The 27,674-nt window shown below is 54.8% G+C and overlaps 1 protein-coding gene across 1 annotated transcript; it reads left to right on the forward strand.

The window, feature by feature from the left end:
• Positions 1-492: 492 nt before the first annotated feature.
• On the forward strand, positions 493-27,627 carry KCNJ3 (potassium inwardly rectifying channel subfamily J member 3). The gene is made up of 3 exons (XM_048310338.1): positions 493-1,423; positions 5,478-5,694; positions 26,415-27,627. Exons 1-3 carry the CDS (start codon positions 746-748, stop codon positions 26,999-27,001), a joined length of 1,482 nt encoding a protein of 493 aa, XP_048166295.1. The 5' UTR covers positions 493-745; the 3' UTR covers positions 27,002-27,627.
• Positions 27,628-27,674: the final 47 nt, after the last annotated feature.

Here is a 27,674-nt window from a genome sequence, read left to right on the forward strand (position 1 = left end):
GGAGGGATAGAGCCCCGGGTGAGGATGCTGGGGGGAGGATGCTGGAGAGAGAATGATGGGGAGGAGGAAGATGAGGGAAGGATGCTCGGGGGAGGAAGATGAGGAGCGCACTGAGGATGGCGAGGGTGAGGAGCGAGATGTGCGCGGCAGACGCTGCGCGGGGTCAGAGGGGGCGGACCTCAGGGTGGGGCGGGTCCAGGTGCGGTGCGCCGGGCGGTGCGCGGGGGGCGGATCCAGGGGCGGTGCGCGGGGGGCGGGTCGCTGCGCGGGGCGGTGCGGAGGGAGGGTCGCTGCGCGGGGCGGTGCGGAGGGAGGGTCGCTGCGCGGGGCGGTGCGGAGGGAGGGTCGCTGCGCGGGGCGGTGCCGCCCTGCCCGGGGCCGCTGCCGGCGGCTCCGCGTGGGTGGCGGCGGCGGCGCCGGGCGGAGGTTCCGCGGCCGCGGCGCGGCGGGGCCGGGCGGGCTGCGCGGGGCTGTGCGGGGCTGTGCGGGGCTGTGCGGGGCTGAGCCGGCTGTGCGCGGGGCTGCGCGGGGCTGCGCGGGGCTGAGCCGGCTGTGCGCGGGGCTGTGCGCGCTGCGCGGGGCTGTGCGCGGGGTTGAGCCGGCTGTGCGCGGGGCTGTGCGCGGGGCTGTGCGGGGCTGTGCGCGCTGCGCGGGGCTGAGCCGGCTGTGCGCGGGGCTGTGCGCGCTGCGCGGGACTCTGCCGGCTGCGCGGGGCTGTGCGCGGTGTGCGCGGCGTGCGCGGAGCATGTCGGCGCTGCGGCGCAAGCTGGGCGATGAGTACCAGGTGGTGAGCACCTCGGCCAGCGGCGGAGGCCTCCCGCCCCCGCGCAGCGCCCCGCGCGGGAAGCGCCAGCGCTTCGTGGACAAGAACGGCCGCTGCAACGTCCAGCACGGCAACCTGGGCGGCGAGACCAGCCGCTACCTGTCCGACCTCTTCACCACCCTGGTGGACCTCAAGTGGCGCTGGAACCTGTTCATCTTCATCCTCACCTACACCGTGGCCTGGCTCTTCATGGCCTCCATGTGGTGGGTGATCGCCTACATGCGCGGGGACCTCAACAAGGCGCACGACGACAGCTACACCCCGTGCGTGGCCAACGTGTACAACTTCCCGTCCGCCTTCCTCTTCTTCATCGAGACCGAGGCCACCATCGGCTACGGCTACCGCTACATCACCGACAAGTGCCCCGAGGGCATCATCCTCTTCCTCTTCCAGTCCATCCTGGGCTCCATCGTGGACGCCTTCCTGATCGGCTGCATGTTCATCAAGATGTCGCAGCCCAAGAAGAGGGCCGAGACGCTGATGTTCAGCGAGCACGCCGCCATCTCCATGCGCGACGGGAAGCTCACGCTCATGTTCCGCGTGGGCAACCTCCGCAACAGCCACATGGTCTCGGCGCAGATCCGCTGCAAGCTGCTCAAGGTGGGTGCTCCCAGTGGGGTGGTGGGGAAACTCCTCCCTGGAAAGCTGTCCTGGGCAGCAGTGGAGGCCCCATCCCGTGTGGATGTGGCGCTTAGGGATGCGAGGGCCTTGGCAGTGCTGGGAGTGCTCGGACTCCATGGTCTTGGAGGGATTTTCCAATCTTAATAATTCCATGAGGGCCTTGGCAGTGCTGGGAATGGTTGGAATGGTTGGACTCCATGGTCTTGGAGGGCTTTTCAACCGAAACAATTCCATGGTTCTGTGACAGAAGCGGGGCCCCACTGCCGCTCCCCTGGGGACATCCGTGTCCCCTGGACACCCCTCGCTCCTGCCCGTGCCTGTCCCCGTGTCCCTGGGGCTTGGAGCAGTCTGGGCCATGGAAGGTGGCCCTGCCCACGGCCAGGGCTAGGACTGGATGATCCTGGGTTGTTTTGTGGGTCTGGATTGTTTTGTGGGTCCTGCTGCTGTCCTAGCGTCCATCCCTGTCCTGCTTTCCTGCCTCAGGGAGCATCTCCGGGAGCCATCAGGCACCGCATTCCACCCTCCTCGGGGATAATTCTTACATTCGGCGCAGGATTGGGATGGATATTTATAGATTCCTATAAAATGCTCCGTTTGCCTGACAAGTAAATCCTTTGTAGCTCCAAGCCTTCTGTGAGCCGGGGAGGAGAAAGCTCCGGGCATAATGCTGAGCCCAGCCAGGCAGAACTTTATTGATGTGAACTCCAAGGAAAGCCGGGTGCCAGGGTTAGACCTGGAAAATCCCTGCCCTGGAGAGCTGGGAAGAGCCGGTGTTGGTGAGGGGCTCGCCCGGCGGCCGCGGATCCAGAGAGGAGAGGGGTCGGGAATCGGGATGGAGCGGTGGGAGCAAGGGGCCGGCTCGGGAGGCGTTTGCCGCGTGCGGAGCATCCCGCATGGATCCCCCGGGAGCGGGGGTGCCCGCAGGTGGGTGCTGGGAACGGGGTGTCCTGCAGGGAATGGGGGTGCCCTGCCCTTGGGATTGGGTGTCCTGCAGGGAATGGAGGTGCCCTGCCCTCGGGATTGGGTGCTGGGCAGGGAATGGGGGTGCCCTGCCCTCGGGATTGGGTGCTGGGCAGGGAATGGGGGTGCCCTGCCCTCGGGATTGGGTGTCCTGCAGGGAATGGAGGTGCCCTGCCCTCGGGATGTGGGTGCCGCGTAGGGAACATGGATGTTCTGCCCTCAGGGTGGATGTTGTGCCGGGAATGTGGATGCCCTTCCCTTGGGATGGGTGCTGTGCAAGGAATGGGAATGTTCTGCGGGGAATGTGGGTGCCCTGGCTGGGATGTGGGTGCTCTTTCCATGGGAAGAGTATCCTGCAGGGAACAGGGGATATCCTGCCGGGAATGTGGATGCCCTGGCTGGGATGTGGGTGCTGTGCAGGGAATTGAGGTGTCCTTCCCTCAGGATGGGTGCTGTGCAGGGAATGTGGGTGCTCTTTCCATGGGAAGAGTATCCTGCCGGGAATGAGGGTGCTGTGCAGGGCCAGGCAGGGTCCCCATTCCCGGGACAATCCCCCCTGGAAATGTGGCCGCCTTTGCTCCCTGCTCCCCCAGCCACCCCCAGGGACGGACGCTCATCCCCATGGGAGGCTCCTGAAGTTGTCCTGTTCTCCCCAAATCCCTGTTTCCCATGGGATTTTGGGATCAGCGCTGTCCCAGTGCTGGGTTCCCCTGAACCCTGAGGGAGTCTGTGCCTAAAAGAGGGAAAGAATTCCTAAAAAACTCCCCAAATAGCCCTTTAATAGCTTTAAAATGATGGAATAGCCTTAATAAATAGTCTAAGTGCTAATGTATGTTTATAAATATTGGAAATATTGTTTATAGATATTAATTCTATTGATAAATATCTAAAAATAGCATAACAATATAACATCCTGGATTTAAATCGTATGCAATCATAAATGTATTTCTATTAAACAATATATTATTTATAAAATTCCTTTTGAAACATTTAACGATGAATGTATAAATATATATCTACATACTATAGAAATAGAAATATATTTAATAACTTCCTGTATTTCAAGCTATAAAAGATCAAAAATGAGACATTTCCAGGCCAGCATTTGAAAATGGCTCTCTTTTTTTTGGCTCTGGGAGTGCCACAGGGAGAATTTTAAAAGCTGGAGCTTCCAACTTAGCGTGGCTCCAAAAGAATTCCCTGGGTTTGAAATGTGGGGAAGGAAAGGTTTGTGCTTGGAAGAAAAGCAGTGGCTGGCCAGGCCTCCTGGGAAAAAAAGGGGAAGGAAAAAAAAAAAGGGGAAGAAAGGATAATTAGAAGGAAAAAAGGGGAAAAAAGGAAAAATGGAGGAAGGGCAAAATAAAAGGGAAAAGTAAAATAAAAAAAAGGGGGTAAGGGAAATGAAAGGGAAAATAAGAGGAAAAAATAAAATGAAAAAAGGGGAAAGAGGAAAATAAAAGGAAAATTAAAGAAAAAAGGGAAATAAAAGGAAAGGGAAAATTAAAGGGGGGGGAAAGGGTAAAAAAAGATAAAAAAAGGAATAAAAGCAAAAGGGAAAAAGAGGGGAAAGGGAAAATAAAAAGGGAAAAATAAAAGAAATGGAAAATGAGAGAAGGAAAGAGGATAAAAGCAAGGAAGGGAAAATAAAAGGGACCCAAGAGGGGGGGAATAAAAGGAAAACTGAAAGAAAATAGGAAAAAGGGAAAATAAAAGGAAGAAGTAAAAAGGATGAAGGGAACAAAAGGAAAAAAAGGGGGGAAGGGAAAACAGAAAAGCAGGGAAAGGGAAAAAAGGGAGGAAAAGGAAGCCAATAAATGGGAAAAAAAGGGAAAACTAAGGGGAAAAAGAGGAAACCAAGGATTGCAGCAGGGAGAGCCATCCCTCTTCCCAGGGCACTGCCGAGCCCGGTTTATATTCCCAGCTTTCGGGGGCACGGGGACGCGGAGCGGGAATTGGGGAGCTCCTCCCTCGGAGCTCCTGCCCTGGCTGGGAGTCACCTGTGTCAGCTGAGGTGCAGCCCCGGGGGGCCCGGATTTCCTTTGGGAAGGGCTTTTGGTATGGAAAAGGTTCTTTTCCTGCAGAACTGCGTGGAATTGGAACTCCCAATCCACGGGGGGATATTCCTTTCTTTGTCCTGCTGAGCTCAGCCCAGGAGCAAAGCCAACCCCAAAGCCCTGCGGTGGGAAATGAGTGCAAAGCCTCTTGTGCTGCAGTGGGAATTTTGGGATGGGTTTTTGGGAGTGGAAAGAGCTTTGATGGCCCTCAGAATTCCCGACTTTCCCCCCCTCATCGCTTGGAGCAAGGGAGTTACTCAGGGTCATTCCTTTGCAAAATATCCCCTCTGGAATTGCCTGGGGTCGGGTTCTTCCAGGGATTGGGGAGGTGTTCGCTTCTATCTGGTTTATCTGGATTTCAGCTCTGGAATTCCTTCTGAATTCCCTGGGAGCAGCTCGGAGCGTGTGGGATCCCAGCTGGATCCGGGAACACCTGGATTCCTGCAGCTGTCCCACGGCAGGGCTGCGAGGGATGTGCTGGATTCCCTGGGAACCCCACGGATGCAGGGGAGGGAGGGAGGGAGGGCACTGATGGGCTGTGGGAATTTAACCTGGAGCTGGATTGGATATTAGGGAAGATTTCCCCATGGAAAGGGAAAGGGAGGTCAGGCGTTGGCACGGCCGCCCGGGGCTGGGCTGGAGTCACATTCCTGGAGGGATTTCAAAGCCGTGGATGTGGCACCTGGGGACCTGGGGCAGTGCTGGGAATGCTTGGACTCCACCTTGGAGGGCTTTTCCAACCCAAACTTTCTGGGATTCCATGATTTCCTTCCCCCCCCAGAGCCCATCCTGGACTTTCCCTGGATTGGCCGTGTCCCCAAGCACCACATTGTCCTTAACTCCCGATTCCACTCGGTGAAATCCCAGAACTGGGAATGTTTGGGTGGGAAGGGATTTAAATCCCATCCCATGGGCAGGCATTCCACTATCCCAGGTTGCCCCAAGCCTTGTCCAAGCTGGCTTTGGACACTCCAGGGATGAGGAGCTCCAACCTCTCTTTCCCTCCTTGTCGCTCGCAGTCCCGGCAGACTCCGGAGGGGGAATTCCTGCCCCTGGATCAGCTGGAGCTGGACGTGGGGTTCAGCACCGGGGCGGACCAGCTGTTCCTGGTGTCCCCCCTGACCATCTGCCACGTCATCGACTCCAAGAGCCCCTTCTACGACCTCTCCCAGCGGAGCATCCACACGGAGCAGTTCGAGATCGTTGTCATCCTGGAGGGAATCGTCGAGACCACGGGTGAGTGGGGACACCGCGGGTCCGCGGGGCTGGAATTCCCTCCCGGCCTTGGAGCGCTCCCTGCTCCTCCGGGCACGCTGCGAGGTGTTCTGAGGCAGCCAAAGTTGGGCTTTCCGAATATCCACGGTTTGAGGCACCTCTGTCTTTTCCCTGGATTTGGAGCTCCAGGTTGGCTCCAGCAGGTGCTTGGGAGGAATTTTTTTCCTTGAGCGTCCTTCCCTGCTTTCATCCCTTGGCTCTGATCAGCTCCAGCACCGAGGGGTTTGGAGTGTGGAAAATTGAGGAAATATTGAGGAAATATTCCCAATAAATTTGGCTTTTGCTGGCTGCAGAGGCCCTGGAGATTTTTTGGGAGATGCCTGATGAGTTAAGCGGGATCTTCCTGCTCATCAGTCCCACCTGGCTGATGAAAATCCCCCTTTCCGATGCCTTCCCTCATGAAGCCGGATCCAGACGATTTCTCCGGGATGCCTCCCGCCTGGATGGGGTCTGTGTGCTGCCTCTGAATTTTGGGAAACACCGACATTCCTTCCTGCTCTCCTTCCCCTCCATAATGACAGGGTTTGGTTGGAGGAAGAGACGTGGGAAGCGGATCCAGCGTATTCCCAGAGGGAGGAGGGAAGCTGGGAGCTTCTGATCCTTCCTGGAATTCCCTGGGGGGAGCAGCAGGGCTGAGCTGAGTTCTTCCCTTCCCAGATTCCAGCCAGGCCTTTCCTTTAGGGAAATGTCTCCTCTGAGGGATTTTTTAGGAGTCACAGCAGGGGTCACGGCCAAGGGTGATGGAGGTGATTCCTTGGGATGGTTTTTAGCTAAAAGAGGGAAGATTTGGATGGATATTGGGAAGGGATTCCTGGCTGGGAGGGTGGGGAGGGCCTGGCACAGGTTATTCCATGGCTGCCCCTGGATCCCCAGGAGTGTCCAAGGCCAGGCTGGACCCTGGGATAGTGGGAGGTGTCTGGGATGGAATGGGATGGGATTTAAGGTCCCTTCAACCCAAACCATTCCAGGATTCCATGACCTAAAATTCCTGCGTGGGGAGTGCTCTGAGTTCCTCCCAATCCCAGACCCAGGAGCTGGAGGATGCCCCACTCTGGGGCTGGGATTGTTCCCATTTTTTGGAGCCCTTCCCAGCGGGGATGCTCCAGGGGCTTTTCAGCACTCGGAGCTGCTGCTGATTGCTGAGGGTCCGTGCTGATCATTCCAGGTTATTCTGGATCTGTCTTCCACCCCTCTGTTATTAGGATAATGTGGAATTGGGGAGAACATTCCAAGGGTTTATTTCCCAGATTTTGTCCTTGTTTCCCTTGCTGGGATGGAGAATTGGAAGCTCTGTTGTCAGCAAAGCTTCCTGGTGCTGTTCCTGGGCAGAATTGGACTTTCATCCTGGATTTTCCTGCTGGGATTTGCCTCTGGATGTGTTTGGGATTATGCAACCTTTTATAATTGTGTGTATTATCCTGCAATTTATTGATAAGCTGCTAAAATTCCTGGAAAATGAACCCTTAATGGGAATCTGAAGCAGACAAAACTCTGCAGGAATGGTTTGTGCATCCATTTTCCAAACTCATTAAATTTATTTTGGAGACCTCTTCCCGTGATTTGCTGATTAAAGAGCTCCAGAGCCTGCCAGGCTTTTTAATTAAAGAAATCGGGATGGCATCAAAGGCCTTCTCCTCTGGATTTGCTTTAAAACAGGAAAAAACTGGAATTATGGAAGCACAGGAAGGGTTCTCTCAGATCCAGGGAGTGTGAGTTCAGAATGCAGCAACTGGAGGGAATAAAGAGCTGGGACCGAATTGGAAATTACAGGATTCTGGTAATTCCCTTTAAAAATGGGATTGTTTTGGATGTCTGTTCTCAGGGTCAGTGAGAAACCTCAATACAAATTCAGGAACTTTAAAGGTGGAGAGTAAAATACCGGAATTCTGGAATGGTTTGGCTTGGGAGGGACCTTTAAAGGTCAATTTATTTATTTATTTTTATCTTTCCATTCGGATTTTGGGATTTTTTTCTTGTGTGTTGGATGGGAGGGTGACAGGAAAAGAGTATTCAGCATTTCACACCTTGGAAGTGGCTTTGAAATTGCATTTATTTTATTTGAAATATTCCGAAGCATAACCTGAGCATGATAAAATATTCCCTTAAAATATCCCTGTAAAACATTCCTTTAAAACTCTCGGGGCTGAACATCAGGCAGATCTTTTCCCAGTGCTGCTGTGAGACAAAATCCAGCAGTGGAAAATCCAATATTTCTTGGTCATGTGGACAAAACACGTTGGGCCCTGGCAGAGCCAGGATTTCCTGGGACTGGGACCTTCAGCTCCAGCTTCCCTCTGTCCCCCTGGAGCTGCTGGGCTGGAAAAGGGGGAAAAAGGGATTTTTAAAGCTGAGGAGAAGGTGGAATGTGCTGGGGAAATGCAGGGAAGGAAGTGTCTGGTGGGAGACAAGAGCTTGGTAACAACAAATGCCTGGAAGTGTCCCAGGCCAGGCTGGATGGGGCTTGGAGCACCCTGGGACAGTGGGATGGGATTTAAGGTCTCTCCCAACCCACGGCAGCCTGGGATTCTGGGATCCATCCCTTACATAACTTTTATCTTGGATAATGCTCCCTCCTCCTGCCAGAGGCAGCAATTCCCCATTTCCCTGCATCAGGCCTTCCCTGCTCCCTCCTTTTCCTCCCCGAGATCCCTTTGGAGACCTGGGAGAGAAAAGTGGGAGCGATTTTGACCCAGAGCCGGGCAGGACCTTCCTTTTCCCCACGGATAATCCCGGTGATTCAGCGCAAGTCGTGGCTTTGCAAAAATTCCCTGCTCCCGCCTCATCAGAGAGAACTCCTCCTGCTTGAGCAGCCTCCTTGTGCTGACCCGGCGCTTCCACAGCCTCTGGATCAGCAGGCTCCATGTGGAGTTCCATTTTTCCCATGAATTAGTGTTGGAGGGCTGAGCAGGAGCGATCATGCCCGTGTGCAATCGGCCGGAGAGCTCGGGAGCACCAACCCCTGATCTCTGCTATGGATCTGTGCCTGCTGCCAGGAGCTGGGGGGGACAGAGCAGGGAAAAGAGGAATATGCAGCTCCCTGTGGGAGCTGTGTCCTGCTGCAGCTGGAGGGGGTTCGGGAATGCTGGGGTGGGAAAGGGGAAGGCGAAGGGCTTGAATTTTTCATGGAGTGCTGGGATGTGGGGCTGCTGCTGGTTAAATATAGACACAGCGTGCTCCTCCTGGAGACATTCACGGACAAATAAACCCTGCAGTGCTCCAGTGGTGCTGATTCACGGAATCCTGGAATGGTTTGGGATGGAAGGACATTAAAGCCCATCCCATTCCATGGGCAGAGCAACTCCCACTATCCCAGGTTGTCCAGGGATCCAGGGACAGCCACAGCTGCTCTGGGAATTCTATTCCAGGGCCTCCCCACCCTCCCAGCCAGGAATTCCTTCCCAACATCCCACCTAAATCAACCTAAATCCTTCAGTGTAAAGCCATTCCCTCCCGTCCCTGTCACGCAGTGGCTCCTTGAATCCTTTATTGTTTTGAAATCGGAGCCATTTTTCCTCCGTAGCAACTTCTTCCCGCTCCTCATTCACCCTCCTGCATCCGCTGGCAGTGCAGCTTTCCCTGGATCTTTGCCCTCCGTGCATTATGGATGTGGCTGGCAGAAATATTGCAGCTGACTGATCCCTGTTCAGTGTTATTTATTCATCCCTTCAATAACCTGCAGCAGGGGCCCTGCCTCAGGCAGATGTGCTGCTCAAAACCTGCCAGGAATGCCCGGCTGCCTTTTCCATGGATACCTACTCCTTGGCCTGGATCCCTTTATGCTCGTTATTCTTTATTTATTTACAGCTCTGCACAACGCACGGGGTGTTAAATGTTGCAGCTCCCTCCCGGCTGGTTCCTCACGGATGTGCTCTCCTGAGGGATCCTGGCTTGGGAATGGCCTTAAGGGAAGGTTTAGGTTGGATATTTGGGAAAATTTCTTCCTGGATACATCTGTCCAGGCCTGGCACAGAGTCCCCAGCCCTGGGGGATTTCCAAGCTCTGTGGATGTGACACTTGGGGACATGGGGCAGTGGTGGCCTGGGCACTGCTGGGAATGGTTGGAGTCGATCTTGTGCATCTTTTCCAGCCTAAACCATTCTGGAATTCTGTGATCCAAACTGAACTGGCCTTCCCAGTGCAGTTGTTGCAGTCCCTGAGCTGCCACACACGATGTCTCCTTTTGGAAAGGCCCAAACCCCTGAGCTCTCCTCGTGATTAACTCTGGGTTTCTTCTGCCTTTTGGAGGGTTTTGACCTGGAATTCTCTGGGAAGCGTGTGGGGAGCAGGATGTGCTTTGGGGTGAGGGGCTGTCTGTGGGCATGACTTTGAAATCCCTCCAGGGATGGAGCCTCCAGCCTGTGCTAGGGCTGGACAGCCCTTTCCATGAAGGATTTTTCCCACCTGCCCCTCCCCTGGCCCAGCCTGAGGCCGTTCCCTCTCCTCCTGTCTCTGTTCCCTGCGAGCAGAGCCCGACCGCCTCGGCTGCCCCCTCCTGTCAGGGACTTGTGCAGAGCCACAAGGTCCCCCCTGAGCCTCCTTTGCTCCAGGCTGAGCCCCTTTCCCAGCTCCCTCAGGAATTCTCCAGCCCCTTCCTATCTCCGTTCCCTTCCCTGGACTCCTCCAGCCCCTCAGGGTCCCCCTTGTCGTGAGGGGAAAACCAAAAAGTGGGAGAAAATGTGAGGGGAAAGGAAAGTGAGGGACGTCTGGGGAGGGCTCTGCTGCAGAGCTTTTCCTTCTGCATCCTCCTTTTCTCCAGGCTGAGCCCCTTTCCAGCTCCCTCAGAATTTCTCCAGCCCCTTCCCAGTCCCATTCCCTTCCCTGGACACCCCCAGCCCCTCTCTTCCATCCCATCCCAGCCCAAACACCCCAACCCTTCCCAAACATCCACAGTTCCAGCAGTTGAGAGCTGAATTCCATATCCTGGGGGTTCATCCCAAGGGAAGAACCTGAGCCAGGCCTTGTTGTTTTGCCTGTCTGACACTTAGCAGCCAGATTTGTCCCAGCTGGGCACTCCCAGTTTACGGATGACATAAACCAGTTGTAGTTTAGGCCTGGTTCTGTGCCTGTTGCTGGTTCTTGGGATGATTTTAAGGTGAGGTGTAAGAGAAAAGTGCTGGTTTAGCTCCTCGTGTGTTACACAATCCAAGCTGCACCGATGCCACTGTGAAGGAAATGATGATAAAAGTGCTTGGCAGGAGCAGGGGGAGAGGCCTGTCGTGGGTAAAATGCCGGGACATTCCAGGAGAGTCATCCAAAGTGTCAGGAGGAATTGGGAATTTATCGAGGGGAAAGCTGTGCTTGGGCTGGAAAGAGCCTGGAGGGCTGGGGCCCCTCCTGCCCCTTCCCTGCTGTCTGTGCTGGTTCTGTGGGATTTGGGGAGCAGGGGGAGAGGGAATGGGTGAGGGGGCTGCATCCCTGTGGGAATGGCGCTCCAGGGATGCAGCCCTGCCCACTCCTGGCTGATCCCAGGGCCCTTCTGGGGTATGGAGACAAAGGCTGCCCATTGTTTATTCACCGCTGAGCTGCCCCTGGAAGCATCCAGGGAGGATCCTCATCCCGCCTTGTTGCTCTGAATTCATCTGGGAGTCCAGACTAAGCCCTTTAGTGACCGTGACGGGGTTCCAAGGGTTTGGAGCCGTGTGTGCCATCCCAGCGCTGGGAGAGGCTGCTGGGAACAGCTCCCTGCCCTCAGTGCAGCATTTACTGCGGGCTCCTCAGCCTTGTTTGCAGCCTTAGTGACTCCCTGGAGCTCCCGGGGACGTCGTGCAGGACATGAATGAATCCCGAAGCTCCCAGCAGAGCAAACTCAGCCCCTGTGCTGTGAGTGCTGGGGCCTAAATCCCGGGATTTCACACCAAATCCGGGCAGTGGTGGGAACAGGGGGAGGATGGGGTTGCCAGGAGCAGGGCATTGGATCAGGGTGTCCAGGTGCCTCTGGGATCTGTGACCTGCAGGAAGGCGGAATTCTGCCCCTCTGCCCCGGCCAGCTGAGACCCCACCTGCAGAGCTGCCCCAGCACAGGAGGGACCTGGAGCTGCTGGAGAGAGCCCAGAGGAGTCCCCGGAGCTGCTCCAGGGCTGGAGCCCCTCTGGAGCCAGGCTGGGAGAGTTGGGAATGTTCACCTGGAGAAGGGAAGGACACAGGGAGAGCTCCGAGCCCCTTGCAGGGCCTGAAGGGGCTCCAGGAGAGCTGGAGAGGGACTGGGGACAAGGCCTGGAGGGCCAGGACACAGGGAATGGCTTCCCAGTGCCAGAGGGCAGGGCTGGATGGGAGATTGGCAATTGGGAATTGCTGGCTGGGAGAGTGGCGAGGGTCTGGGCTGGAATTCCCAGAGCAGCTGTGGCTGCCCCTGCAATTCAACACTGGCAGGACAATAAAAATCCAACAAAGAAACAAACAATTGTGCCCCCAGACAGGAAAATGCTCCATGGAGTCGATTTATCCGGAGATTTATTGCTTGTGGAGCAGAGCTGGGTCAGCCTTATCTGCGTGAGGCTGTGGGCAGCAGGATGCAGCCTGGGCTGGAATCCCCCTCTCCTTATCCAGCTCCCGGATCTGCTCTGTGCCTCTGCCCTGCCCCGCCCCTTGTGCTGAAATTCCTGCTGTTGTTATGGATTTATTCCATTTATTGCCTCCAAGGATTCTTTCTGCTCGGGGTTTGTCAGAAATGATAACGATTCAAGGAGCCCCTGTGTGACAAGGACAAGAGGGAAAGGCTTGCAGCTGAAGGATTTGGGTTGATTTAGATGCGATATTGGGAAGGAATTCCTGGATATGAGGGTGGGGAGGGGCTGGGCTGGAATTGCCAGAGCAGCTGTGGCTGCCCCTGGATCCCTGGCAGTGCCCAAGGCCAGGCTGGACATTGGGGCTGGGAGCAGCCTGGGACAGTGGGAGGTGTCCCTGCCCATGGCAGGGGTGGCACTGGATGAGATTTAAGGTCCTTCCCACCTAAACTATTCCATGTTCTGGAATTCGTGGCAGTGATAACTTTGGGATGCTGTGAGGTCCCACAGCTGCTCTGGGGTGATTCAGGCACCCCCCAATCCCATCAGGAATCACCTCCTGTTCCATTGGGACAGGTCTAGGGAAAGATGACCCAGAGGTGCAGAGATAAATGGAGCCAAGGCAAGGCAGCCTCTGGAGCAGCAATTTTCCTGATGAGATTTCCTCTCTCCTCGTTAAGATATCGATCCGTGGCCGCACCGGATCCGTCAGGACACAGCTCGGAGCTCCGGGATGAATAACCCGGGACAGGCAGCACTAACTGTGATTAAGGACATGGGATGGCTGCGAGTCCCACAGGGAGGGCTCTCTCCATCTTCCTGCTCCCCGTGTTCCTGGCTGTGTCCCGGCTTTGGCTTCTCCAGGAAACCTCCAGGGATTTAATGTGGGCTGGAGGTGGGTGTGGGGCTGGTTGTGGCTTCTGGAGTATTTTTGGGATCGGTGTAACCAAGAACTGGAACATGTTTAAATTTAAAATTACGTTGTCAGTGCGAGGGTGATAAAGATCAGGGAATCACAGAATCATGGAACGGGTTGGGTGGGAAGGGACCTTAAAGCTCATCCAGCAGGGACATTTTCCACTATCCCAGGCTGCTCCAAGCCCCGTCCGACCTGGCCTGGGACACTGCCAGGGACCCAGGGGCAGCCGCAGCTTCTCTGGGCACCCTGTGCCAGGGCCTGGCCACCCTCCCAGCCAGGAATTCCTTCCCAGGATCCCATCGACCCCTGGGCTGTGTGACAAGGTGGGGATCAGGCCCTTGGAGGGCTTTTCCAGCCTCAGTGATCCTGGGATTCTGGCTGGGGTGGTGGTTCCTGGGTGCTGGGGTTGGTTCAAGCAGCAGCCGAGGGGCCCCACTCCAAGTCCCAGCTAAAAGCACATCCCAGAGCTCTCCAAACTCCCAAACCCTGATCCCTATGAACGCTTCATCCCTTTTGCCTTTCTGTTCCATCGCTTGACCCTTCCCATCTTTTAGCTGTGCTCACCCAACAGGACACAGCCCGAGGTGCTGAGCACATTCCCAATGTGCCTCTGGAGCCTTTCCCACTCCTCGCTGTGCTGCAGACACTTTAAATTCCCGGGGCACGGAGCTGGGATGGAATTTCCCCCAGTGGAACATTGCTGACTCCGTGTTCAGCGCTCCACGTGATGAAGGAGCTGGGATTTATATTTAATATTCCCTCCGATTTCCCTGCCCGTGGCTGCTTCCCCCAGTGCTGCTCGGCAGCCAGACTTGGGCAGGCTTGGGAAGCTCGGAAAAATTCACAGGGTGCTTTGTACCAGGGACCTCAGCCAGAACAAAATGGGGTTTTCCTTTTTTTTTTTAATACCTGGCAGAGGTTAAGAATTTAAAAGCCGCATGGAAAACATGCCTGGAGTTGTGGCTTGATCCATGATGCCTGTGAAAGCATTCCAGATTTCCACTGTAGATGGGATATTGGGAAGGAATTCCTGGCTGGGAGGGTGGGGAGGCCCTGGGATGGAATCCCAGAGCAGCTGTGGCTGCCCCTGGATCCCTGGAAGTGTCCCAGGCCAGGCTGGAGCAGCCTCGGATAGCAGAAGTGTCGCTGCCCATGGCAGGGGTGGATTGGGATGGGATTGAAGGTCCCTTCCCACCCAACCCATCCTGGGATTTCGTGGTGGTGAGTCTGTGTTCCCACAGGAACACAGTGTCTCCAGGAGCAGTTATTTAGGGAATGCTGTTCCCGGGGTGCTGGGGCTCGGGAGGCCTCGCTCCGAGGCAGCAGCCGAGCTCACCTGGTAATTAATTCATCAGCAGAGCTCCCTGGAATTAGAGCTGTGCTCGGAGAGCTCCTAATTGGGAGTTAATGGCTCATTAGCGCTGAGCAGATCAGCCTGAGAGCCCCGTAAACACAAACAAAGCAATTAAGGATTCTCAGGGAGTGGGATCCGCTATTCCAGAGGCTGCTGCTGTCCTCGGGAGCACTGAGATGGGTCTGGGCCGGGTGCGCTCGGGAGCAGCCGGATTCGGGGGGCTCTGGGGTGCTGCTGCAAAGGGAATTCCCTCTGGAATTCCCTTAGGGGGTGGAAGGGCTGGGATGACCGTGTGGGGTGGCTGTGGCTTCCTGCTTTGAAGCCTTGTCCCTGTTCATCCCAGACTGGGCACATGGGAATGAGATGGGGATAGGGAAAATGAGCAGCAGTGGCTCCTACCCAGGAAGTTTTAAGAATGTAAATCACAGAATTTCAGGATGGGCTGGGTGGGAAGGGACCTTAGAGCCCATCCCAGTCCATCCCTGGCACCTCCCGCTATCCCAGCTGCTCCAAGCCCCGTCCAGCCCGGCCTTGGACACTTCCAGGGAGGGGAATGGGCTCCAGGAGAGCTGTGGAGGGACTTGGGACAAGAAGTGACAGGACACAGGGAATGGCTTCCCAGTGCCAGAGGGCAGGGTTAGGTGGGATATTGGGAAGGAATTCCTGGCTGGGAGGGTGGGGAAGCCCTGGAATGAAATTCCCAGAGCAGCTGTGGCTGCCCCTGGATCCCTGGCAGTGTCCAAGGCCAGGCTGGAGCAGCCTGGGACAGTGGGAGGTGTCCCTGCCCATGGCAGGGATGGAATAGGATGGGATTTAAGGTCCCTTCCCACCCGAACCAGGCTGGGATCCTGTGGAGGTGTGGAAGCACCTCTGCAGCCCACCAGGATTTTTCCTGGAAGCAAAGCAGTGCCCTGACATTTGGGATGGGCCAAGGCAAAGAGCAGCAGCCAGAATTCCCAACATCACAAATACCGAGCCGCTCCTGAAACCTTCAGGAAAAAAAAAAGGCATCGTTTCCCCTAAAACGACAAAAATGCTCCAGACTCGGAGGCTTTTAAGCCAGCCTGGGGAGAGCTCAATCAGCACGCTCGGGATGGCAGCAAGGCTGGGATGTAAAATTAGAAACCCCCGCAGGCATGTGGGTATTTGTGCGGCTCGGGCTGGGACGTGGCGGATCCATCCTCCTGGGAACAACGAGCCTGCTGGATGCCATCCCATCCCCAGGGATGTGGGCCCTAATTAACCTTCCCTGCCCTCGGGATCGACTCCTTCCCTCCCTCCCTCCCTCCTGCCCACGCTGCAGGAAATGATTTCCCTCTGTGCCGCCCTCGGATCTGAACCGCGGTGGGAGCCACAGGGAGGGAGCAGCATCCAAAACCTCTGAGCCCTATCTGCCTCTGCTCCAGGAAATGCCGGGCCTGTGGGATTTGGGGGTGTTTATCCCACGTGTTTTGGGGTGTTTGTTTTCCCCCGGGAGAGGTTTGAGGATGCTGCGGATGCAGGAGCAGCTTGGAGGTGTTGAGCACCTGGTGATGCACCTGGGGGGAGCAGGAAAATGGGTCACCAGTGGGGAAAATCCAGCATGGAATTGCTGAGGATGTGGAGATGCTGGCTGGGAAGGTTTTGCAGGGGGAAAAGGTTTTCAGCTTTTCCAAGTTGGGGAGGTCACATTGAACTCTCTGCTCCCTGCATGGGAAGGGGAGACTGCCCCATCCCTGGGAGTGTTCCAGGCCAAGCTGGAACAACCTGGGATAGTGGCAGGTGTCCCTGCCCATGGCAGAGGGTGGAATGGGGTGGGATTTAATGTCCTTCCCAACCCAAACCACTCTGGGAGCCTGTCATCCCATGCTATTTGTATAAATTTGTATATATTTATATATCCATGGCCCAGCAAGGTGTGTGTGGATTCCCGAAGAGCCTTTTCCAGCCCCAAATCCAGCCTGACAGCCGTTCCCGCAGTGCTGACAGCCCCGATCCTCTCTTTCCCGGGAGCGCTGTGCTCCCGGTGTCAGGCAGGGAATGTTTGTCAGCTCTTCCCGCCGCCTGCGTGCCACGAGCTATGTTTAGTTCAAGGGAGGTGGTGTTGGAGCTGTGCATGGATCTGAAATACATGACAGGAGCTGTTCCGGCCTGGGAGAGGTGGGGATGGGAGCTGGGATGTTCCCAGTGCCAGACAGATGGATGCAGGTGAGGAGCTGGGAAAGCTGCTCCAACCCAGCCTCAGCAGCTGTCTGGGGCACAGAGGAGCAGAACAATCCCTCAGAGCAGGAGGTTTGGGGTTGCCAGGGGTTGGTGATCCCCTTTTCCAGGTGTTCCTGTCCCACAGCAGGCGGTCACTGGCCCCATGTCCCCTCTGTGAGGGGTCATCCCCTGGATCCAGCCCTGGGATACCCCTGGGAACACGGGAGTGCAGTCTGTGTTCTCAGGAATTTTAAATACTGGGATCCCAGGAGGGGATGGTGAACAAGGTCTGCATAGAATCAGGGAATGTCAGAGCTGGAAGGATGCACAGGATCGTGGATCCAGCTCCTTCCCTGCACAGACCCCCCAACAACCCCACCCTGGGCACCCCTGGCAGCGCTGTCCAAACGCTCCTGGAGCTCTGGCAGCCTCGGGGCCGTGCCCATTCCCTGGGGAGCCTGGGCAGTGCCCAGCACCCTCTGGGGGAAGAACCTTTCCCTGAGCTCCATCCCATCCCCCTCTGGCACAGCTCCAGCTGTTTCCTTCTCTCCTGATCAATTCGGGGGAGGGATCTCCTTGAATTCCCTGGCCAGGCCGGGACTGCAGGTGAGGAGCAGGAATCACGGAGCAGCTTTGTTGGAAGCAGTTGTGGGGATTAATTGATGGCCTCAGAATATTTAATATTTTAAAGATACTCAACAGGTCAGTCCCTGCGTCAGACTAGTGGCGCTAAGCCCCGAGAGGTTATTCCCAAACAGCTCCGTGCTGCCTTCTGTAAAACCATGGAGTCCCAGATGGTCTGGGTGGGAAGGGACCTTAAAGCCCATCCTATCTCACCCCTGCCATGGGCAGGGACACCTCCCACTGTCCCAGGCTGCTCCGAGCTCCATCCAGCCTTGGACACTTCCAGGGGTGGGGAATCCACAGCTTCTCTGGGCAATCAGAGGCGGATCATCCTCCTCTGGATCAGCCTGCCGTTGATACAGGTTACTTGCAGCTCAGAAAGCACCTGCTGACTTTCTGTTCTATTTAAATCAGTCTCCCAAGCATCCTGAGAGCCTTTTTCCATAGGGTGGATGGGCAGGGATGCTGGGTTGGAGCAGGTGTCCCTCTGGCAGCACTGAGGGAACGTCCCCAGGCCCTGGAGCCCAGGAATGCTCTCCCTGTGTGGCCCCGCTGTCCGCCCCAATGAATTGTCCCTTTCCATCTGAAGAGAGCTGGATTTTCCGTGCCAGGAAGGCGTCTCTGGCTCCCTCGGGGTGTTGGTAGGGCTGCCAAGCCCTGCAGAGGAGAGCTCTATTTCGGTGCTGAGCCCATATGGCCGGGTGGGAGTTTGGAGGAGCGGGAGCTGCTGGAGGAGTGGCTGTGAGAGGGGAGGGAAGGGCCGGGCTCAGCCTCACAGTGGAAGCGTTCCCGTTTGGAGAGCAGGAATTCCTGCCCATATCTTTGTTTTCCCCTTTTTTACTGACTTCCCTCAGGTGTTGCTCCGAGAGACCTCTGATCTCCTGGGATTTCACAGAGCATTCCTTTCTCCCTGGGACTCTTCCCTGCCATTCCCAACACTGAGCCACAGATGAATCCCCTCATTTCCAGCTGCACTTTGGAGCCCACGCTCCATGGAAAGCAGAACCAGCTCCATTTTTTAGGCTGGAAAATCCCTCTGAGCGCATGGGGTCCAACCATTCCCAGCACTGCCCAGGCCACCACTGGCCCATGTCCCCGCATCCACGGGGCTTTGGAATCCCTCCAGGGATGGGGACTGCCAGGCCTGGATTGTTTTTTCCATGAAGGGTTTTTTTTCCTGACACAGGGTGCCCAGAGCAGCTGTGGCTGCCCCTGGATCCCTGGCAGTGCCCAAGGCCAGGCTGGACATTGGGGCTTGGAGCAGCCTGGGACAGTGGGAAGTGTCCCTGCCCATGGCAGGGCTGGATTGGGATGATCCTTAATTTCTCATCCCACCCAAACCAGTCTGGGATTCTCTGTTTAGCATAAGGAATATTTTCACAGGACTGTGCTGTCAGGAAAAATCTGGGAATACTGGAGGCTGATGGGAGCTCTGGAGAGCATCCACTGCTTTTCTCCAGGGCATGGATGGGCAATTCCAGTTTATGTCCAAACCCTATTTTATCCATGTCCCCAGCTCCCTGGGAATATCCCCATCCATGGGGAGGGATGCATTGCCTCTCCCATTCCCATCCCTCCTCCCTCCATCCTTTTCTCCCTGCCCTTCCCGGTGCATCCGAGCAGGGAGCTGCTGGAGCAGGGAATGAAATCCTTCCCTTCTGGTGCTGCTGAGTCAATCCTGGCCGGGTGGGAGGGGAATGATGCAAACCTGGGAACGTGGCAGATGGCTCTGGGAAAGGAACCTGCTCCAAGGAAGGGGCTGGAGGGGCTGGGATCAGCCCTGATGCATTCCGGCCGTAGGGAAAGGAATGGAGCAGAGTCTGGGGTTGGGATTAAAAAAATCAGGAGAGGATAAAAATAGCAGGGCAGATTCCCCGGATTAATTATTGCATGGAATGTGCACCGGGTGGTTTGATCCAGATAACTGCTCCTTCCTCTGCTCTTCCAAAAGGATGGAAAACCCTGCTCCAGACCTGGCAGGGCAGCCCTGGAGGCTGCCAAACTTTCATTTTCCCCTCTTTTTTTGATACAAAAAAGGGATGTTCCTCACCTGCCAGCAGCCTGTTGCGTCCCTGGGTGTGGGAGCAGGAGCAGGATGTGCTTTCCTGTGCTGCTTCCATGGGATTTTGGAAACCTGCCGTGATTTGGACTAAGCATGGTCCTGGCAAACACCCGACCGAGGTGCTGAGGGTGCCAGGGAAATCTGGGGCTGTGAGGGATTGAAAAGCGCCCCGGGAAGAGGCCTGGCTGATAAGGGAAATACCTTTGGTGTCAGTGGATGTGTTTAAATGTCAGGAATGCTCCGGGAGAACAGTGGGAATAAAGCAGGAGGTATTTATGGAGTGGAGATAAACAACGGGGCTGGACTGAGGAGAGGAGCAGGAGCCTGGGATTGCTCCTGAGGGTGAGGAGAAATAAAGTATTTGGGATAAAACTGATGTCTGACTGACAGGAGTGATCCTGGAGCCACGGGAGCATGGGATCATGGAATGGTTGGGTTGGAAGGGATCTTTGGGTCCTTTTTGCACACAGAGTTGATGTGGTAAATCACTGTGTGTTGGAATTCCCAGGGATTAAAATTAATGGGAAATTAATGCCCCTGGATCCCTAGAAGTGTCCAAGGCCAGGCTGGACAGGGCTTGGAGGAGCCTGGGATAGCGGGAGGTGTCCCTGCCCGTGGGCTGGAATGAGATGATCTTTAATGTCCCTTCCAACCCAGATAATTCTAGGATTCTGTGGTATGTTCATGGGTTCATAAAGGGGTTTTATGGTTGGTACCTTTAGGGCACATTTTGTGCCTCACATTTCAGGAAATGCTGTATTTTATTTCTCTTTAACCAAAATGGGGTTTTATGGAAAAATTGCTCCCCCACCCTCCCAGCCAGCAATTCCCAATTCCCAATCTCCCATCCAGCCCTGCCCTCTGGCACTGGGAAGCCATTCCCTGGGTCCTGTCCCTCCATGCCTTGTCCCCAGTCCCTCTCCAGCTCTCCTGGAGTCTCTTTAGGCCCTGCAAGGGGCTCTGAGTTCTCCCTGTGCCCTTCCCTTCTCCAGGTGAACATTCCCAGCTCCCTGGCCATGGATTGCCAGAACGTTCTGGAGCACTTCAAGCCATCGTCACTTTAATGGAGGAGCAGCCTTGGAGCGGAGCTGGGAAACGTTAGCGCCAGAAATAGCTGTTCTTGCCGGGAGATGGAGGTGGTGCAGCCTCAGCCCCACGCTCTGTCTGCGGAGGAGCGCTCCCGGCGGGCTGTGCATTTCCCAGTCTGGCGGCTGAACTTCCATGGGAAAACAGCGTGGCAGTGCAGGGGGAGAGGAAGAGCCTGAGAGCTGAAACCCTCCTGGTTTGGGGGCTGACCCCGCTCGGTGTCCCTGTTATCAGGGCTGATTGCAGATCCCATCCGTCTGTCACCGTTCCAGGTGGGAACATCAGGATCTCCCACTCTTCCTTGGATAGAGCAGTTGCTATCCCTGTGTTTGGAGTGAAGCTGTGGCTGTCCCTGGATCCCTGGCAGTGTCCCAGGCCAGGTTGGACGGGGCTTGGAGCACCCTGGGATGGTGGAAGGTGTCCCTGCCATGGCAGGGGTGGGATGGGATGATCCTTAACTTCCCTTCTGACCCAAACCATTCCAGGATTCCATTACCTCCTCTGCAGCCCTGGAAGAGGAGAGGTTGCTGTGGGAATCCTTCTTCCTGCAGCAGCAAATCCTCCCTTGGCCCTGAAAGAGCAGGGGGGTGAGTGTTGTATGTTTTATATCAAGCCCTAATCAGGCTTTACTCTTCCCTTCAGGGGCCTTAAATTGCAGTTCTGAATTAGCTCAGTTGTTAGAAATTCATCAGTCATTGCTGTGTGATTCACCTTTAACAGGTATTTTGGAGGTTTTCCAGGAAAATTGCAGGTTTAAGGCAGATCAACCCCCAAAATGCACAGGGAGGAGCCCCTGGCTCAGCTCCAGGAGTTTGAACCTGCAGGGCAGGAGCTCTTCCTAAGAAAAAGTTAAAAACCTGACAAAAAGAAGGAGATTTGTGCATTTTGGCCAGAAATTCCTGCTGGAGGTTCCTCTTCCTCCCAATCCTGGGACACAGAGATGCCCTTTTTGTGGCTGTTGGGACCATGTGCTGCTGAGTCCATAATTCCCCATTAATTCCCTCTTTCCCCACTGATTCAGATGAACTTTTCCACGTTGGGAAGGACACCTGATGTCCCTGTGTCCAGCCCTTGGCCAGCAAGCTGCATTCCAGCAGCTGGAGGTGGAATTTCTGGCATTACTTTGGAGAGGGAAAAGAGCCACAGAACCTTTGGGTGCCAGAATTGCTTCTGAGGCCTCTCCAGGGCAGGGGGGGCTGTTAAAAGCTGGTTAATGATCCGTGATTTCCCAGGCAGCAGCCAGCCTCGGGAATCAGATGGGATAAGTAACGGCAGGGCTGGGATTCTTTTCAAGGCAATTTATGTTAAGGCTCTAGAAAACAGCCAGCTCCATCTGGGTCCTTCGGAAATTTGGAAGTAATTGGAGGATTATTAGGGGGTGGAATTAGTCAAAGCATTTATTTACGGGTTTTTTTTTTTTTGGCCTCCATCTGCCCCCTCATTAATCCAGGGATGCAGCTCTGAGCTGGGCTGACAGCGAGAATCACGGAAACACGGAATGGCTTGGATTGGAAGGAAGTTAAGGATCGTCCTTACCTGGATGGCTGGGACACCTTCTGCTGTCCCAGGCTGCTCCAAGCCCCATCCAAGTGGCCTTGGACACTGCCAGGGATGGGGCAGCCACAGCTCCTCTGGATTCCCCGCATGCAAAACAAGCATTCCCTGTTTTCGAGGCGATGGAGAGGGGTTTTATTGGATATTTTGGGGTATTTCTGCTGGAATCTGGGATTGTTGTACCTGTTCAGGTGGGATTTGTGTGCAGGCAGAGCTTTGCTGGTTCCCAGCTCGCAGAGCCTGAGGGAGGCTGAGCTGGGAGCAGGGAACAAAACACTCCAAACATTTTCCTTTGACGAACGGCTGCTTAATTCCATAATAAATAATTCCTCTGCAGGCAGCCTGTTGGCTTCCAAGCCGGAGCTGGGAATTTATCCTGCAAATGAATATTAATCACGTGGAGAACTTGGGAAGCTGGGAGCAGGCCCGTGGTCGGGGTGGAGGCGGCGGAGGCAGCGCGGGCTGCGGGCCCTGCTGAGGGGGAACTCGAGAGGGGAGAAAAGCTCAGGAAATGGAAACCCTTCCATGCCAACAGCAGGAATGGAAAACTGGGAGCCAGGAGCGATATCCATGAGCAAAATTCATGGAAAGTAATCCTGGGGTAATTATCGGAAGGGCTGGCAGAGGTGGCGTGCACCCACTGATCCTGCCCTTTCTGTGGGAAAACGTGGAAATACTCATGGATTTGGAGCGTGGTGCTTTTTAGGAGGTGTGCTGGGGACAAAGGTCCTGGTGTAGGATGGAGCCCCTCAGCTCTGGAGCCAGGCTGGGAGAGCTGGGAATGTTCACCTGGAGAAGGGAAGGACACAGGGAGAGCTCCGAGCCCCTGGCAGGGCCTGAAGGGGCTCCAGGAGAGCTGCAGAGGGACTGGGGACAAGGCCTGGAGGGACAGGACCCAGGGAATGGCTTCCCAGTGCCAGAGGGCAGGGCTGGATGGGATATTGGGAATTGGGAATTGTTCCCTGGGAGGGTGGGCAGGCCCTGGCACAGGGTGCCCAGAGCAGCTGGGGCTGCCCCTGGATCCCTGGCAGTGCCCAAGGCCAGGCTGGACATTGGGGCTTGGAGCAGCCTGGGACAGTGGGAGGTGTCCCTGCCATGGCAGGGGTGGGATGGGATGGGCTTTAAGGACCCTCCCAACCCAAACCATCCTGGGGTTCTGTTACTGCTGGAATACAAGTGTGGAATGGCAGAACAACCCTGTGAGCTCAGAGCTGGGGCTGATATTGGCTGACATGTTGGGAATATTGGCTGCTGCTGTTCATCCTGAGAGGCTCTTAAATAATTTGTGCCCTTGGGTTTGTTGGGGAAGGAGATCCATGGATTTGAAAGACAAACGATATTCCTGCAAATATTTATCCCTCCAGTGAGCTGATGTGGGAATGAGACAGAATCTGCGGCTGATTTTCCCGAGATTCAGCTGATCCATTTTTCCATGGTAATGGTGGGTATGAAAGTCCTCCGTGGAAAGCCTGCTGGGAGAGGCAGGACCACGGAGCAGGAGGTGGGAATAGCCCTTGGGAACAGCCCCTGGCATTGCCATGGGATTGCCTGGGATGGGGACGGGGTTTGGAATGCAGCTGCTGACAGGGTGTGGAAGCAGATTGGAATGGGAATGCAGGTGGAGCTGGGTCTGGAGATGTGGATGCAGAAGGGGATGAGGATGAGGATGGGGAGGCAGATGCTGACAGGGATGGGAATGCAGATGTGGGTGTGGATATAGGTGTGAATGGGAATTTGGATCGGGATGTGGATGCAGATGTGGATATGGATGGGGATGTGGATACAGATGCAGATGTGGATATGGATTCAGATGGGGATACAGATGCAGATGTGGATATGGATTCAGATGTGGATGTGAATACAGATGCAGATGTGGATATGGATTTGCATGGGAATGTGAATACAGATGCAGATGTGGATATGGATTCAGATGGGGATACAGGTGCAGATGTGGATATGGATTCAGATGTGGATGTGAATACAGATGCAGATGTGGATATGGATTTGCATGGGAATGTGAATACAGATGCAGATGTGGATATGGATTCAGATGGGGATACAGGTGCAGATGTGGATATGGATTCAGATGGGGATACAGATGCAGATGTGGATAGGGATTCGGATGGGGATACAGATGCAGATGTGGATATGGATATGGATTCAGATGGGGATACAGGTGCAGATGTGGATATGGATTCAGATGGGGATACAGGTGCAGATGTGGATATGGATTCAGATGGGGATACAGGTGCAGATGTGGATAGGGATTCGGATGGGGATACAGATGCAGATGTGGATATGGATATGGATTCAGATGGGGATACAGGTGCAGATGTGGATATGGATTCGGATGGGGATACAGGTGCAGATGTGGATATGGATTCAGATGGGGATACAGATGCAGATGTGGATATGGATGGGGATGTGGATACAGATGCAGATGTGGATATGGATTCAGATGGGGATACAGATGCAGATGTGGATGTGGATATGGATTCAGATGGGGATACAGGTGCAGATGTGGATATGGATTCAGATGTGGATACAGATGCAGATGTGGATATGGATTCAGATGGGGATACAGATGCAGATGTGGATAGGGATTCGGATGGGGATGTGAATACAGATGCAGATGTGGATATGGATTTGCATGGGAATGTGAATACAGATGCAGATGTGGGTATGGATTCAGATGGGGATACAGATGCAGATGTGGATATGGATTCAGATGGGGATACAGATGCAGGTACAGATTCAGATGTGGAATCCCACGTTCAGTACTTGAGGAGGTCCCAGCGGGGGTCAGGGCTGAGGGACAGCAGGGGAAGCTCTGGGATGTGCTGGTGAAGCTGCTCCTGAGCAGCTGCAGAGTGAAGGGCGCAGGTGGAAGCAGAGCTCACTCAAATTGCCATTTTTCTCAGAATTGCAGGTTTTTCCTAAACCCTTTAGGAAGGGGATTGCTTCCACCCCAGTTAATGAGCAGGAGCACCTGGCCTCTGGGTGAGATTCACTGGGAAGTACAAAAAATATGTCCTGGATGAGGGACGGCTCTGGGTGTGTTCCTGCAGGTGTGAGGCCTTCCCGGCAGTGGGAGCAGCATCCAATGCTAAAATCCTGGATTCATGGTTTTCTCCCAAGAGATAAAGTGGGAAGCAGAGTTTTGTCTTGTGATCAGCAGCCAAACCAACACTGATCCCGTCAGCAGTAGCATGAAGTGGGATAAACTGGAATTTTCCTGGCTGTGTATCACATTCCATCCCACTCCCCCTCGCTGCAGCCCCGCTGTTGTTTTTCCTGTGCCTTCCCAAGCTCCTTTCCTTTTCTCCTGGCTCCCAGGCATCATCCTGGTGAGCCAGGCAGGGGATGTGTTTGCAGAGGTGGATGGAGCTTCCTGAAATCCAAATGTCACAGTTCCACTTGGCTGCGTGAGGAGCAAATGGCAGCGTAATTTACAGATTGCTACAGAGAGGGGTTAAAAATAAAAATAATAATAATAAAAATTTTTAAAAAGCAGGAAGCCTCCAGCAATCCAGGAGCGTCATCTCCCTCTGATTGCCAAGGGTCACCAGGGTGGCCAAGTCTGGTGCTTGAGGGGACTTTTCTCCACGGTGGGAGGAAGAGGAAGGGCAGTGTTGTGCCTCTTAGTCATGGTTTTATTCCCTGATAATTTTTTGGAGCTGGATCCCAGCCTGGCAGCGATGGATCTGGGAGCAGATTACTGGTGAGGCCTTTGGAGAGGAATAAATGTATTTTGTGGAACTTGCTGCTCCCTGATGGGTTGGAATGTGCCTATGAGGGGCTGGTTTTGTGTGTGTTCATGGACATGAGGGAAATATGGAATAACTTAGGAATACTTTAGGATCTGACAAGTCCCATTTGCTCTTACAGCTCCTGCTGGTTCAGTCCCAGGGTTCTCAGGCAGCCCTGATGTCCCTTGGGCAGCAGCACCGCCACAAAGAGTCTGTAAATGTAGGTGGGAATTCCTCAGTTCCGCCCCTTCCGCTGGTATCATTCCCCTTGGGAATGATGCTTTAACAGCTGTAGAATCCTAAAATCACGGAACCCTTAAGGTTGGAAAAGACCTTTAAGGTCATCAAGTCCAACCAACAAGCAGCACCACTGCCCCACGTCCCCAGGTGCCACATCCACAGGGCTTTGAAATCCCTCCAGGGCTGGGGACGCCACCACTGCCTTGGACAGCCCTTTCCATGAAGGAATTTTCCCTAATATCCACCTAAACCTCCCCTGGTGCATCATTTCCTCCAAACAAATGCAGGCCAGTGCTTTTTTTTCATACATTTAAACCCATAAAATCCAGTTCATGGAATTGCTCAAGGATTTCTGCGCATCTCCGATTTCCTGGAACTGGTGGAAGCTTTTCCTCCCTTCTCCTTGCAGGGATGACATGCCAAGCCAGGACATCCTACACGGAGGACGAGGTGCTCTGGGGCCATCGCTTCTTCCCGGTGATCTCCTTGGAAGAAGGGTTCTTCAAGGTGGATTATTCCCAGTTCCACGCCACGTTCGAGGTGCCCACCCCACCCTACAGCGTGAAGGAGCAGGAGGAGATGCTCCTCATGTCCTCACCCCTGATCCCGCCCGCCGTCAGCAACAGCAAGGAGAGGAACAACTCCGTGGAGTGCCTGGATGGGCTCGACGAGGTGGGCACAAAGCTGCCCTCAAAACTGCAGAAAATCACCGGGAGGGACGACTTCCCAAAAAAACTGCTCAGGATGAGCTCCACCACCTCGGAGAAGGCCTACAGCATGGGCGATTTGCCCATGAAACTCCAGCGCATCAGCTCGGTGCCCGGCAACTCCGAGGAGAAGCTGGGCTCTAAGACCACGAAGATGATGTCGGATCCCATGAGCCAGTCGGTGGCTGAGCTGCCCCCCAAGCTGCAGAAGCTCTCGGGGGGCGGCGGGAGGATGGAGGGGAACCTCCCCCCCAAACTGCGCAAAATGAATTCCGACCGCTTCACATAACGCGCCGGGCCGGGCATCCCGCGCGCCTGGGACTGCCGAGGGCAGCGGGGCCGCCGAGGGCCGGGCCGGACTCCGGGATGGAGCCGGCGCTCCGGGAGGCGGGAGCGTCCCGCGGGATTCCGAGCGAGGGCCGCGTCCTTGGCATGTACTACCCAGCGCATGCAATAATAGTGTGCAATCTCTGCATCTAGTCCGTGGCATGACTCCTCCTATATTTATACTCTATATCCCGAAAAACACGCAGAGGGGCCTTCCTTCCCCCGTATTCCCGAGGGAATAGGGACAACACGGAGTGGGGAACTTTCAGGGTAAGTTTAACTTGAGTTGAAAGCGTTTGGGGTTTTTTTCCTGCTGTGGGTCGTGGTTTGCTCACCCAAGTTGTTGCTGCATGTGGTTTTTTTTCCTCCAAGGAGGTGTTTTAGTTCACCCCTCACACCAAATCTGCTCGCCTTAAATCCACTGCTGGTTTCTAGTTTGCTTTCAGGTTTTCTTGGGGTGTCAAAGCCACTGGAAAAAATACTGGGAAAAAAAATAATCTGCATTTCATCAGGCTTTGTTTAGAGAATGAAACTTCTGTTCCTAAGCCTGGGCAAAACAATAAATAAATGACCCAAGTTCACACTTCAGGTACAATTAGTAACTTGTTAAAAATGTACAATATGTGTGGAAGAAA

The sequence above is a fragment of the Corvus hawaiiensis genome, chromosome 7 (genome assembly GCF_020740725.1).
Source record: "Corvus hawaiiensis isolate bCorHaw1 chromosome 7, bCorHaw1.pri.cur, whole genome shotgun sequence".
NCBI classification, from domain to species: Eukaryota; Metazoa; Chordata; class Aves; order Passeriformes; family Corvidae; genus Corvus; species Corvus hawaiiensis.